At 49.1% G+C, this 14,642-nt stretch overlaps 1 protein-coding gene across 2 annotated transcripts in view; it reads right to left on the reverse strand.

Annotated features, from left to right (window-relative positions):
• Positions 1–14,642, reverse strand: part of nup98 (nucleoporin 98 and 96 precursor) — a 100,482-nt gene that overhangs the window by 80,651 nt on the left and 5,189 nt on the right. For both annotated transcript variants that reach the window (XM_055637421.1, XM_055637420.1), the window contains exons 2-4: positions 7,877–7,980; positions 5,269–5,373; positions 114–290 (exon numbers count right to left, since the gene is read on the reverse strand). In XM_055637421.1, coding sequence (XP_055493396.1) covers positions 114–290; positions 5,269–5,373; positions 7,877–7,952 — 358 coding nt within the window. In that variant the 5' untranslated portion in view covers positions 7,953–7,980. The remainder of the gene's footprint in view (positions 1–113; positions 291–5,268; positions 5,374–7,876; positions 7,981–14,642) is intronic.

Below are 14,642 nucleotides of genomic sequence, written 5' to 3' on the forward strand. Positions count from 1 at the left end.
GCCCCTTGTTCTGGACTCCCCCAGCATCGGGAACATGTTTCCTGCCTCTAGCGTGTCCAAACCCTAATAATCGTATATGTTTCAAATGGCAACTGATGAAAGTACCAGCTTACTTCCGAAGCCCCCGGCGGGCTTGCTCTGCGTGAAGGCATTGGTCTGCTGGTTGGAGAAGAGCCCTCCGGTGCTCGTTCCCCCAAAGAGACTGTTGGAAGTCGACGTCCCAAAACCAAAGCCCGCATTGGTGGAAGAGGTTGCCGGCTGCCCAAAGCTGCTGGACCCAAACAGGCCTCCTGGAGGAAGAAGGAAGAATGTTAATGGGCTTGGTGGAACAACAGCAAAACAGAGACTCCAAGCGCACTAATCAGCTGCTTTACAGCTGGAAAGCACAGACTCGCAAGTAGATACAAGATAGAAACATAGACAATAGGTGCAGGAGTAGGCCATTCGGCCCTTCCAACCAGCACCGCCATTCATTGTGATCATGGCTGATCATCCGAAATCAGTACCCCGTTCCTGCCTTCTCCCCATATCCCTTGATTCCGTTATATCCAACTCTCTCTTGAAAACATCCAACGAATTGGCCTCCACTGCCTTCTATGGCTGTGAATTCCACAGATTCACAATTCTGCTTCCGCGGTGTATCTCTAAGCTAGAGCAAAGAACATCGAACTACAGCACGAGAAGAGGCCCTTCATCCCACAACATCGGTGTTGAACATGATGCCAAGACCCTCACTTATCTACCTGCACATGACCCATAATCATATACACATGCCTATCCAAACCTCTTTTAAATGCCACAAATAGAGGGCAGTCACGGTGGCGCAGCAGTAGAGTTGCTGCCTTACAGCGCTTGCAGCGCCGGAGACCCAGGTTCCATCCCGATTACGGGTGCTGTCTGTACGGAGTTTGTACGTTCTCCCCGTGACCGCGTGGGTTTACACCGAGATCTTTAGTTTCTTCCCACACTCCAAACACGTACAGGTTTGTCGGTGAATTGGCTTGATTTTAAATGTAAAAATTGTCCCTTGTGTAGGACAGTGTTAGTGTGCGGGGATCGCTGGTCGGCGCTGACCCGGTAGGCCGAAGGGCCTGTTTCTGACCTGTAACTCTAAACTAAACAAGAAAAAGCTTGTCACTGTACCTCGGTACACAAGTTATAGGAGTAGAATGAGGCCATTCGGCCCATCAAGTCCATTCAATCATGGCTGATCTCTGCCTCCTAATCCCATTTTCCTGCCTTCTCTCCATAACCATTGACACTCGTTCTAATCAAGAATTCTTTATTCTTGATTATCTCTGCCTTAAAAATATCCACTGACTAGATCACATTCAGTTGTACGGCACTAGCCACCATATGCTGAGAAATCTGGCTGATCAACCTCAGCCCTTGGCATGCATTTGAGATGAGCCGACAGTCAGGAGAACTATTCCGTTAACAAAGAGTAAGTTTTGTCACTGTGACATAAACCACCTTCTACCCTTCAACGAATGCACCTTGTCTGAAGAAGGGTCTCGACCCGAAACGTCGCCCATTCCTTCTCTCCAGAGCTGCTGCCTCACCCACTGAGTTGCTCCAGCATGTTGTGTGTGCACCTTGTGAGTGGTGCAAACGGTTGCTGCCATGTGTTGGTAGACAAAAATGCTGGAGAAACTCAACGGGTGAGGCAGCATCTGTGGAGAGAAGGAATGGGTGACGTTTCGGGTCGAGACCCTTCCACAGACTGATGTGGGGGGAGGGGGGCGGGAAGAAGAAAGGAAGAGGCGGAGACAGTGGGTTGTGGGAGAGCTGGGCAGGGGAGGGGAAGGAGGGAGAAAGCAAGGACTACCTGAAATTGGAGAAGACAATGTTCATTCCGCTGGGGTGTAAATTACCCAAGTGAAATATGAGGTGCTGCTCCTCCAATTTGCGGTAGGCCTCACTCTGTCCATGGAGGAGGCCCAGGACAGAAAGGTCGGATTGGGAATGGGAGGGGGAGTTGAAGTGCTGAGCTACCGGGAGATCAGGTTGGTCAATGCGAACCGAGTGGAGGTGTTGGGCGAAGCGATCGCCGAGCCTGCGCTTGGTGTCACCGATGTAGAGAAGTTGACACCTGGAGCAGCGGATGCAATAGATGAGGTTGGAGGAGGTGCAGGTGAACATTTGCTGCACCTGCCATGTGTTGGTGGTGGAGAGTGTGAATCGTGATGAACTGACCTGCGGGGAGGGGGGGGGGAGAGACTTGGTTGTGTGTCCCATGTGAAAGACAGTCCTGCTTATACTGCATTACGGGCACCAGCTGGAGTTTAGTGTAGACAAAAATGCTGGAGAAACTCAGCGGCTGTGGATAGAAGGAATGGGCAACGTTTCGGGTCGAGACCGTTCTTCAGGCAAGGTGCACTCCTTGAAGGGTAGAAGGTGATTTATGTCACCATACCAAAACTTATTAACTTGGAATATTTCATTTGAAAGAAGGGTTCGACCCAAAACGTCGCCTATGCCTTCGCTCCATAGATGCTGCCTCATGCGCTGAGTTCCTCCAGCATTTTTGTCTACCTTCGATTGTTCCAGCATCTGCAGTTCTTTGTTACACAGCTGGAATTTAGTGCTCAGCTCTGTGGAGAGGAAAGAATGTAAAGCAAAACAACAAATTGCTGGAGGAAGGCTGTGGATCAGGCAGCAGCCGTGGAAGGAATGGAGTCTGTGCATTCCTTACACAAATGCTGCTGATATGCTGACTTTCTCCAGCATTTTGTTTATTTGCTTAAGATTCCAGCACGGGGAGAAGGCAAGAGAATGGGATCGAGGACCTGTCCCACTCACGTGATTTTTTTTCCCGCAACTTGCCGGCACCCGTCATAGTCGCAAGTAGGTGGCCGAAAATTTTCAACTTGTTGAAAATCTAGCGGTGACCAAGTTCAAGTGAGTTTATTGTCATGTGTCCCTGATAGGACAATGAAATTCTTGCTTTGCTTCAGCACACAGAACATAGTTGGCATTTACTACAAAACAGATCAGTGTGTCCATATACCATAATATAAATATATACACACATGAATAAATAAACTGATAAAGTGCAAATAACAGTAATGGGTTATTAATAATCAGTGTTTTGTCCGAGCCAGGTTTAATAGCCTGATGGCTGTGGGGAAGTAGCTATTCCCGAACCTGGTTGTTGCAGTCTTCAGGCTCCTATACCTTCTACCTGAAGGTAGCAGGGAGATGAGTGTGTGGCCAGGATGGTGTGGGTCTTTGATGATACTGCCAGCCGTTTTGAGGCAGCGACTGCGATAAATCCCCTCGATGGAAGGAAGGTCGACATGTCGACACGTGACGCCTGTATAGTCGTGAGTAGTCGCCCAAAGAGTCGTACCCTTTTCTGGTCGCCGCTGGATTTTCAAAATGTTGAAAATTTTCGGCCACCTGACGGGTGACGGCAAGTCGCCGAAAAAATTCGAGTAAGTGGGACAGGCCCTTTTGGAGGGAGAGATAGATCAGCCATGATTGAATGGCGGATTAGACTTGATGGTCCGAATGGCCTAATTCTGCTCCTATTCTTTATGGCCTAATGGTCTGCAGTTTCTTATGTGTCCAGAGACTTGAGACAACAACCTTCCAGCCCGGTGAGCCACAGCAGACACACTGGCAACACACTCGCAGCCCACTGGCGTCCCGGACAGTTGGCAATGCTGGGCAGGCGGCACTTGGAGCATTGTGTTCTTTTTGATCACCCTGCGGTGGGAAGGATGTCTCCGAGCATGAGCGGATGCAGGGAAAATGCAGCACCAAGAGCACTCTTCCATGGAATGGAATCTGCCAAGGTGCATCACAGACCTATGCAAAGTAGACTGAACTGATAAACGATAAACTGATTTACAAGGAGGTTGCCAGCACCCAAGCGCCTGAGCTACAGGGAGAGGTTGGGGCAGGCTAGGACCTTATCCTTTGGACTGCAGAAAGCTGAGGAGGGGTGATCTTATAGACGTGTGTAAAAGCACAATGGGAATAGATAGGGTGAAAGCTATCTATTTATTTTACCCAGTGTCGGGGAAATCAAAAATTACAGGGCATGGGTTTAAGATGGGAGGGGAAAGATTTATTAACCCAAAGGGCAACTTTCTCCACACAGAGGGTGATTGGTGGGTGTATGGAACGAGCTGCCGGAGGAGGTAGTTGAAGCAGGTACAGTAACATCTACTGTTATTTGGACAGGTACATGGATAGGAAAGGTTTAGAGGGATATGGGCCAAAAGCGAGTAGGTGGGACGAGCTTAGATGGGAGTTGGGTTGGGGGCTTATTTTTTTGCCGTGTGGCTTTATGTGACGAACTCAATGTAACCTGAAACTTGATTTTTTTTTTTTATGATACTGCCTGTAAGTGAAATTCATTTCGTTGTCTCAAATTGAGACAATGACAATAAATTTGAATACAATACAAGAATACAATACAACTGCGATACATGTCTCTTCCAGAGGCATCACAAGCTAAGGAAGTAAAAGGAATCAAATGGCATTTTTACTTGTGAGCTATGTGAATATCAACCTATAAGTTCATGTCTGTAGCTGTAAAATAACGCAGTGGAGGCCAACTCAATGGATATTTTTAAGGCAGAGATTGACAGATTATTGATCAGTACGGGTCAGGGGTTATGGGGAGAAGGCAGGAGAATTGGGTTGAGAGGGAGAGATAGATCAGCTATGATTGGATAGTGGAGTAGACTTGATGGGCCGATTGGCCTAATTTTGTTCCTACTAGGTCATAGGAACAAAAGTAGGCCATCAAGTCGACTTGGTATAAGTGCCATTCAATCATGGCTGATCTATCTCTCCTCCAAACCCCATACTCCTGCCTTCTCCCCATAACTCCTGACACCCGTACTGATCAAGAATGTGTCAATCTCCAGCGTAAATACCTCAACCAATGTAACAGAAATGATCTGGACATTATCTCGCTATATTTGGGGGGCTTACAAGCGATAGTAGTGGAATTAGGCCATTTGGCCAATCAGGTCTACTCTACCATTCAATCATGGCTGATCTATCTCTCCCTCCTAACCCCATTCTCCTGCCTTCTCCCCATAAACTCTGACACATTGTGTCGGGAACTGCATGCATCCTGCATCATCCCTCTGAAAGGGGTTCATTAGCTGTGAAATCCCTCTGGGTACAAAGCCGTGAACTACGCTACACAAATGCAAGTCTCTGCTTTCCACCGCAGTCCTGGAGCCACAGTTTAGAGCTGTCCGCAGGTGGCCATGGGTGGGGGTGAGTGGTTGGACATAGCCTCACCTGGTTTGGTTTGAGTGTTACCAAAGAGTCCTCCGCCGGTGTTGGGAGCCACGCCGAAGCCAGCCGTCCCTGCGCCAAAGCCGCCGAACCCCGGGGTGGCCGTGGCTGAAAAACACAGAGATGACAGAGTGTTAGAGTGGGGGAGGGAAAGAGCCAGAGAGAAAATAAACAATAGACAATAGGTGCAGGAGTTGGCCATTCAGCCCTTCGAGCCAGCACCACCATTCAATGCGACCATGGCTGATCATCCACAATCAGTACCCCGTTCCTGCCTTCTCCCCATATCCCCTGACTCTGCTATCTTTAAGAGCCCTATCTAGCTCTCTCTTGAAAGTATCCAGTGAACCTGCCTCCACCGCCCTCTGAGGCAGAGAATTCCACAGACTCACAACTCTCTGTGAGAAAAAGTGTTTCCTTGTCTCCGTTCTAAATGGCTTACCCCTTATTCTTAAACTGTGGCCCCTGGTTCACGACTCCCCCAACATCGGGAACATGCTTCCTGCCTCCAGCGTGTCCAAACCCTTAACAATCTTATATGATTCAATAAGATCACATCTCATCCTTCTAAACTCCAGAGTGTACAAGCCCAGCTGCTTCATTCTCTGAGCATATGACAGTCCCGCCATCCCGGGAATTAACCTTGTAAACCTACGCTGCACTCCCTCAATAGCAAGAGGCAGTAAGCCTGTTGTCAGGCGGCTGAACCGTCCTTCCACAAGCGCACCAAGGGTGGGAGAAGGAGAGGGAGAGGGAGAGGGCCAGAGAGGCAACAAGCCTGTTATCAGGCTGCTGGCCCCATAGCAGAAGCGTCCACGTTGCGCGGCTGCAAACTGGAAGTATCCTGAGCTAATTCTGCTACCAACATCTTCTACTGCAACAAGTCAGGGGATATGGGGAGAAGGCAGGAACAGGGTACTGATTTGGGTTGATCAGCCATGATCACATTGAATGGCGGTGCTGGCTCGAAGGGCCGAATGGCCTACTCCTGCACCTATTGTCTGTAGTTTATTGTCCATTATTGGCTTGGTAAAAGTGTAAATTGTCCTTAATATGTGTGGTTTAGAGATACTGCACGGAAACAGGCCCTTCGGCCCACCATTAACACTACCCTACACACGCCTGGGACAATTTGCACTTATACCAAGCCAATTTACCTACAAACCTGTACGTCTTTGGAGTGTGGGGGGAAAACGAAGAACTCAGGGAAAACTCACGCAGGTCACAGGGAGAACGAACAAACTCCGCACAGACGGCACCCATAGGCGGGATGGAACCCTGGGTCTTCATTGTAAGGCAGCAACTCTACCGCTGCACCACCGTAGGATAGTGTTGGTGTGCGGGGATTGTTGGTCGGTGCAGACTCGGTGGGCTGAAGGGCCTGTTTCCATGCTGTATCTCTAACCTAAACTAAACAGTGTCTTTCCCTGTTATTGGGCTTCTGAATGGTCCCTGCATAAGTTAGAGCACTGACCAAGCTCTCTGGTGTAAATTTCCCATAAGGTATAAGGAGTTGGTATTACACAATACTAGTGCAGTGGTGGCCCCATAGTAGAAGTGTCCACATCGCAGGGGGGGGCTGGAAACTGGAAGTATCCTGAGCTAATTCTGCTACCACCACCATCTATTGCGACAAGTGATGGCTCCCACTGATTGTCGTCGGAAGCTTGTGTCCTTTACAGGACGGACGATGACAGCGATGTCAACTTTTGTAACACAGAAGATGGACACGAAAGAAGAATAGTGTAAGGGTGATGGATGAAAATAGACAACAGACAACAGGTGCAGGATTAGGCCATTCGGCCCTTCGAGCCAGCACCGCCATTCAATGTGATCATGGCTGATTATCCACAATCAGTACCCCGTTTCCTGCCTTCTCCCCATATCCCCTGACTCCGCTACCTTCAAGAGCACCATCTAGCTCTCTTGAAAGTATCCAGAGAACCCCAGATTCAGATTCAATTTTAATTGTCATTGTCAGTGTACAGTACAGAGACAACAAAATGCATTCTGCTGCCTCCACCGCCCTCTGAGGCAGAGAATTCCGCAGACTCACCACTCTCTGTGAGAAAAAGTGTTTTCTTGTCTCCGTTCTAAATGACTTACAAGCCCAGCCGCTACATTCTCTCAGCATATGACAGTCCCGCCATCCTGGGAATTAACCTGGTGAACCTACGCTGCACTCCCTCAATAGCAAGAATGTCCTTCCTCAAATTAGGGGACCAAAACTGCACACAATACTCCAGGTGTGGTCTCACTGGGCCCTGTACAACTGCAGAAGGACCTCTTTGCTCCTATATTCGATCCGGTTCAATGGTCAAGGTGTGTCTTGTTGAATCTGTGAACAGCACCACACCCTGTGCTGCGGGTGTAATGTGACTCTGCACCAAGATCAGTGACGATCCCAGGACGATCGCCAAACCATGTCCAGTTCACAATGTTCCTCTGTGAACGGACACTGCCATCCCCGTGCAACATGTGGGAGAGAGACGCGCCGTACACCGCGCCACACCGTCCAGCTGGCCAGCCGATGAACGATCCGTGTCGTCTCCCTCCCCCGACGACTGCTCAACCAAGCCAGCAGCAGCCTCCACGCCGAGTGCCGACTTACTTTGGCCGAACGCCGAGGTGGTGAATCCACTGGTGTTGCCAAAGGTGGGGGTGCCGAACTGCGACTTGTTGAACATCTTGTCAGCTGAGGGAGGCCGTCAGCAGCTGTGGAGGGAAACAGATCCAGAGTGTGAATAATAATAATAATATATTTTATTGTCATTGCACATAGGTGCAACGAGATTTGGTATGCAGTCCATCCGATGTCATAACTTAAACAACTAAAATGTAGTTACCCAGAGAAAAGATTTATTAAAAAAAAGAACAGTCTAAAGTGCAGATAGGTCTGTGCCGGGTCGATGTGCGACGTGACCATCTGAGGGAGACAGTTCATGGGGGGTGGGGGGCACTCAGCAGACCTGGTTCCGAGCAGCGATAGCTCTGGGGATGAAGCTGTTCCCGAGTCTGGATGTCCGAGCGTAGAAGGCCTAGTAACGTCTGCCGGATGGTAGAAGTTCGAACAGTCTATTACAAGGGTGTGAGGAGTCTTTGTGAATGCTGATGGCCTTCCTGAGGCACCGTGTATAGCCTGTAACTCACCAACATCCCGCGGCCACTTGCTCAAAAGGACAAAATATTTACTCCTTTGACATCGGAATTCATGAGAACACCTAAGACCGAATCATTATTCCAGCCCACACTTACACACGAGAATGATCCCAGAGTTTGAGTGGCAGACAAAAATGCTGGAGAAACTCAGCGGGTGAGGCAGCATCTATGGAGCGAAGGAAATATGCGACGTTTCGGGTCGAGACCCAAAACGTCGCCTATTTCCTTCGCTCCATAGATGCTGCCTCACCCGCTGAGTTTCTCCAGCATTTTTGTCCACCTTTGATTTTCCAGCATCTGCAGTTTCTTCTTAACCAGAGATGAGTGGGTTAACATATGATCAGCGTTTGACGGCACTGGGCCTGTACTTGCTGGAGTTCAGAAGGATGAGGGGGAGGCCTCATTGAAACGTACAGAATAGTGAAAGGCCTGGATAGAGTGGATGTGGAGAGGATGTTTCCACTAGTGGGAGTGTGTAGGACTGGAGGTCACCGCCTCAAAATTACAGGACATTCCTTTAGGATGGAGATGAGGAGAAATTTCTTTACTCAGAGGGTGGTGAATCTGTGGAATTTATTGCCACAGACGGCTGTGGAGACCAAATCAGGTGGTGGGTGTCAAGACAGTGGTGAGGGCAGAAGACATGCTTGTACGTCTGTAACACCTTTAGACAATAGGTGCAGGAGTAGGCCATTCGGCACTTTGAGCCAGCACTGCCATTCAATGTGATCATGGCTGATCATTCCCAATCAGTACCCCAATCCTGCCTTCTCCCCATATCCCCTGACTCCGCTATCTTTAAGAGCCCTATCTACTTCTCTCTAGAAAGTATCCAGAGAACCGGCCTCCACCGCCCTCTGAGGCAGAGAATTCCACAGACTCACAACTCTCTGTGAGGAAAAGTGTTTCCTCGTCTCTGTTCTAAATGGCTTACCCCTTATTCTCAAACTGTGGCCCCTGGTTCTGGACTCCCCTAACATCGGGAACATGTTTCCTGCCTCTAGCGTGTCCAAACCCTTAATCTTGTATGTTTCAATAAGATCCCTCTCATCCTTCTAAATTCCAGAGGATACAAGCCCAGCCGCTCCATTCTCTCAGCATATGACAGTCCCGCCATCCCGGGAAGTAACCTTGTAAACCTGCACTGCACTCCCTCAATAGCAAGAAGGGTCTTGACCCAAAACGTCACCCATTCCTCCTTTCCAGAGAAGGATGGGTCTTTAACTAGCTCAGAACATTTCTCCCGTGATGTACAATGTTTACATATTGTGTTGTGCTGCAGCAAGTAAGAATTTAATTGTCCTATCTGGGACACATGACAATAAACACTCTTGACTCTTGAACATCCAAAGAAGAAATTGTAACAGGTAGAAAAGCTTCAACCAAAATACAGCAAAGAGTTTACACTAAGTGCCAAATGCTTCCACCAAAGATTCTAGGCCTTTCTCCCAAGATAGGAGAATCAAGAAGGTTTAAGGCGAGCAGGAAAAGATTTATCAGGAACGTGAGAGGCAACATTTTCCCCCACAGAGGGTGGTGGATGTATCGATCGAGCTGCCAGAGGAGGTGGTGGAGGCAGGTATTATAACAACATTTAAAAGACAAAACACCTCGACAGGCAAGGTTTAGAGCAGGAGTCGGCAACCTACGGCTCCCGGGCCAAATGCGGCCCGTAACCCAAAATCGTCCGGCCGCAGGCGGATTTGTAATTATCCGGCTCGCAGACTTCCGTCATCTCCCGGGCCTGAGGCCACGGCGCCCTGGCACGGTGACGCAAGGAGGTCTGCGCTGGTAGCCACAATGGTGGAGCCGCCGAACAGCACTGAGCTGTGGCTGTACCGCATCCTGCGCAAAGCCGCCGGCACGACCGCGCACCTTCTGTGTCTGGGCTTCACTGTGGGGATCGGAGTTGTCAATAGGCCGGGGACGAGTGAGTGTGAGTATTTGAGCCACCGTCTTCAGGACAGACCCAAGGCAATGGTCCGTAGGGTGCGCCATGTTGGCGAGCGCCCGTAACTAGGGGCCAGTGCCTGCTCGAAGGGGCGGGATCTATGTGAACACGTGATTTGATGCTAGCCATCCATGGCGGGATGATGGAGGGATCCACGTGTACAAGCGATAGATGCGGCCCGCCATCCGCTCACAGACATGCGTCCCGGCCCCTATGCAGAACAAGGTTGCCCACCACTGGTTTAGAGGGAAGATGGACACAAAATGCTGGAGTAACTCAGCGGGACAGGCAGCATCTCTGGAGAGCAGGAATGGGCGACGTTTGCGGTCGAGACCCTTCTTCAGACTGCAGGTTTAGTGGGATCTGGCCAAATGCAGGCAAGTCGGGTTACAGTAGATAGGTCTTCTTGGTGGACAGGGATGTGTTGGGCTGAATGGTCTGTTTCTGTGCTCTATGGCTCTGTGACACAGGGGTCACAGCTTAAGGATAAGGGGGAAATCCTTTAAAACCGAGATGAGAAGATCTTTTTTCACACAGAGAGTGGGGAATCTCTGGAACTCTCTGCCACAGAAGGGTAGTTGAGGCCAGTTCATTGGCTATATTTAAGAGGGAGTTAGATGTGGACCTGTGGCTAAGGGGATCAGGGGTATGGAGAGAAGGCAGGTACGGGATACTGAGTTGGATGATCAGCCATGATCATATTGAATGGCGGTGCAGGCTCGAAAGGCCGAATGGCCTACTCCTGCACCTAATTTCTATGTTTCTATGTGACAAGCATACTCCCACATGACGGAAAGCCCAGAGAGGCCGAGAACCTTACTCCACACTGCAATCACTTAAAGCGGCTGTTGACTTTCAATAAGCAACTCAATTCCCCGCTGTTTGCCATTATTGAAAGTGGAATGGAGTTAATTGCGGGAGACTGTGTCAGGGTGCGAGCGGGCAGGAGGTTGGTGACTAATTACCCACTGCTGTGGCCTAGTGCCCAAAGAATGACACGACAGCTCATGATGACGAGAGTGCAGAGCTACAGGGAAATGAGGAGGTTGGGAAATGGGACGGGTGCGATTGCTCCCTGGGAGCCAGCACACACCTGATGGGTTGAATGGCCTCTTTAGTGTCATATACTAAGGAGAAAAAAGGACGGCCACACAACTGGACTGAAAGTGATGAATGCTGAACTATGAAGCTACAGGTGAATAACCGCGAGTGTTTAATTGTCCTATGTACCAGCAATGGAACAGTGACATTCTTAGTGGAAACAAAGAACTACAGATGCTGGTTTATACCAAAGAGAGAACAAAGTGCTGGGGAAAACTCAGCGGGTCAGCCAGCATCTCTCTGGAGAAAAGGATAGGCAGTGTTTCAGGTCGGGACCCTTCTTAGTCTGAAGAAGGGTCTCGACCTGAAACGTCACCTACTCCTTCGCTCCATAGATGCTGCCTCACCCGCTGAATTTCTCCAGTACTTTTGTCTACCTTCTTCATTATCACTGCTTAGTTTAGTTTAGAGATTGGGCGCGGAAACAGGCCCTTCGGCCCACCGGGTCCGCGATGACCAGCGATCCCCGCACACTAACACTATCCTACACACACGAGAGACAATCAAGCCAATCAACCTACAAACCTGCACGTCTTTGAAGCGCGGGAGGAATCCGAAGATCTCGGAGAAAACCCACGCGGGTCACGGGGAGAACGTACAAACTCCGTGCAGTCGGGATGGAACCCGGGTCTCCGGTGCTGCATTCGCTGTAAAGCAGCAACTCTACCGCTGCGCCACCGTGACAGTGTTATTTGCTGCAGCTTACCAAGCCCATGAACACAATAACCAAGATAAATGTATAATAACCATTAATAGTACAATAAATTAACAATACTCGATGATATCCAAATTCCAAGAGGGCGTCCTGTACGGGCGACTATGTACATGCTAACCACAGAGGCAGATCTACAATCACATATTACAATCGCTCCACACTTCAATCTCTATTATCTGTCCTGTAAACGGCTCGATTGTAATCATGTGTTGTCTTTCCGCTGACTGGATAGCAGGCGACAAAAGCTTTTCACTGTACCTCGGTACACGTGACAATAAACTGAACTGTAATTGTGCCTCGGGACAGTAGTAAGTGATCATATAGCAGAGTTAAGATTCCTTAAGAGTTTGTCCCACCTATGCGATTCTTTCGGCGGCTTGCCGGCACCCGTCAGTCGCGGCAGGTGGTTGAAAATTTTAACATGCTGAAAATCTAACGCCGACCAAAAAAAGGCACGACTCTTTGGGCGACCACTCACTACCATACAGGCGTCACGTGTCGTTTCCCTCCCATCCTTCTAAACTCGAGTATACAAGCCCAGCCGCTCCATTCTCTCAGCATATGACAGTCCTGCCATCCCGGGAATTAACCTTGTGAACCTACGCTGCACTCCGTCAATAGCAAGAATTGGGACAGTTGGGACTCGCCCAGGGTGCCAACTTGGTCAACATGGGCATGGTGGGCCAAAGGGCCCAATTCCGTGCTGTACAACGCCATGACCCTACATGCCAGACCTCCATCCATTGACCACCTATCATTTGGTGGCCTCCTTAAGTTCTCATCACAACTTCTCATCTTATCATGCACGTTGGTAAATTTAGCAGTCATGTTTTCTCTGCATCCAAGTTATTAGCCTAGAACATTTACACCCCTTCACAGGAAGGAGGAAGAGGAGGACTGTCGGAACTGTATTGCCTTCCACCACAGTGAAGAATGCTGTGGTGGATGTCTGTGAAGTATGTTGTGTATTGTGTCCTTTTTTAATTGTAGCGCTGCATGGTGAATTACATTTCACTGTACTTTATGGTGCATGTGGCAAATACATTTGAACTTTGGTCTTTTCTTGCTTCCAGTTGCTGCCCCTTACAATCAGTCTGAAGAAGGGTCCCGACCTGAAACATCACCTATCCATGTTCTCCACAGATGCTGCCTGACCCACTGAGTTACTCCAGCACTCTGTTAAACGTCACCTATCCATGTTCTTCACAGATGCTGCCTGACCTGCTGCGTTACTCCAGCACTGCATTTCTATCTTTGATCTCAAACAGAAACATAGAAAATAGGCGCAGGAGTAGGCCATTTGGCCCTTCATATAAATAGAAAATAGGTGCAGGAGTAGGCCATTCGGCCCTTCGAGCCTGCACCGCCATTCAATATGATCATGGCTGATCATCCAACTCAATATCCTGTACCTGCCTTCTCTCCATACCCCCTGATCCCTTTAGCCACAAGGGTCACATCTAACTCCCTCTTAAATATAGCCAATGAACTGGCCTCAACTACCTTATGTGGCAGATAATTCCAGAGATTCACCACTCTCTGTGTGAAAAATGTTTTCCTCATCTCGGTCCTAAAAGATTTCCCCCTTATCCTTAAAATGTGACCCCTTGTTCTGGACTTCCCCAACATCGGGAACAATCTTCCTGCATCTAGCCTGTCCAACCCCTTAAGAATTTTGTATGTTTCTATAAGATTCCCCCTCAATCTTCTAAATTCTAGCGAGTACAAGCCGAGTCTATCTAGTCTTTGTTCATATGAAAGTCCTGACATCCCAGGAATCAGTCTGGTGAACCTTCTCTGTACTCCTCTATGGCAAGAATGTATTTTCTCAGATTAGGAGACCAAAACTGTACGCAATACTCCAGGTGTGGTCTCACCAAGACCCTGTACAACTGCAGTAGAACCTCCCTGCTCCTATACTCAAATCCTTTTGCTATGAATGCTAACATACCATTTGCCTTCTTCACTGCCTGCTGCACCTGCATGCCTACTTTCAATGACTGGTGTACCATGACACTCAGGTCTCGTTGCATCTCCCTTTTTCCTAATCGGCCACCATTCAGATAATAGTCTACTTTCCTGTTTTTGCCACCAAAGAGGATAACCTCACATTTATCCACATTATACTGTATCTGCCATGCATTTTGCCCACTCACCCAGCCTATCCATGTCACCTTGCAGCCTCCTGTGCAAACGTTCTGCTCAGTGACAGCTGCACACTCAAGTAGAGTCTGGAGCACAGCATGGTGGGGCCAGGGATAAATGTGACCATGGTCATTCTGGGACCATTCCCGCTGCGACTGGACTCTCCTGGGTGAGAAAACCTCTCAGCATTTACCCAGTCAAATCTCCTGGTAAATCTTGTGTTCGAATGAGATCACCTCTCATGCTTCTAAACACCAATGAGTCATGTCCCAACGGTTTAACTTGTCCTCGCGGGACACCCTCTCC

The sequence above is a fragment of the Leucoraja erinacea genome, chromosome 6, assembly GCF_028641065.1.
Source record: "Leucoraja erinacea ecotype New England chromosome 6, Leri_hhj_1, whole genome shotgun sequence".
Lineage (NCBI taxonomy): Eukaryota > Metazoa > Chordata > Chondrichthyes > Rajiformes > Rajidae > Leucoraja > Leucoraja erinaceus.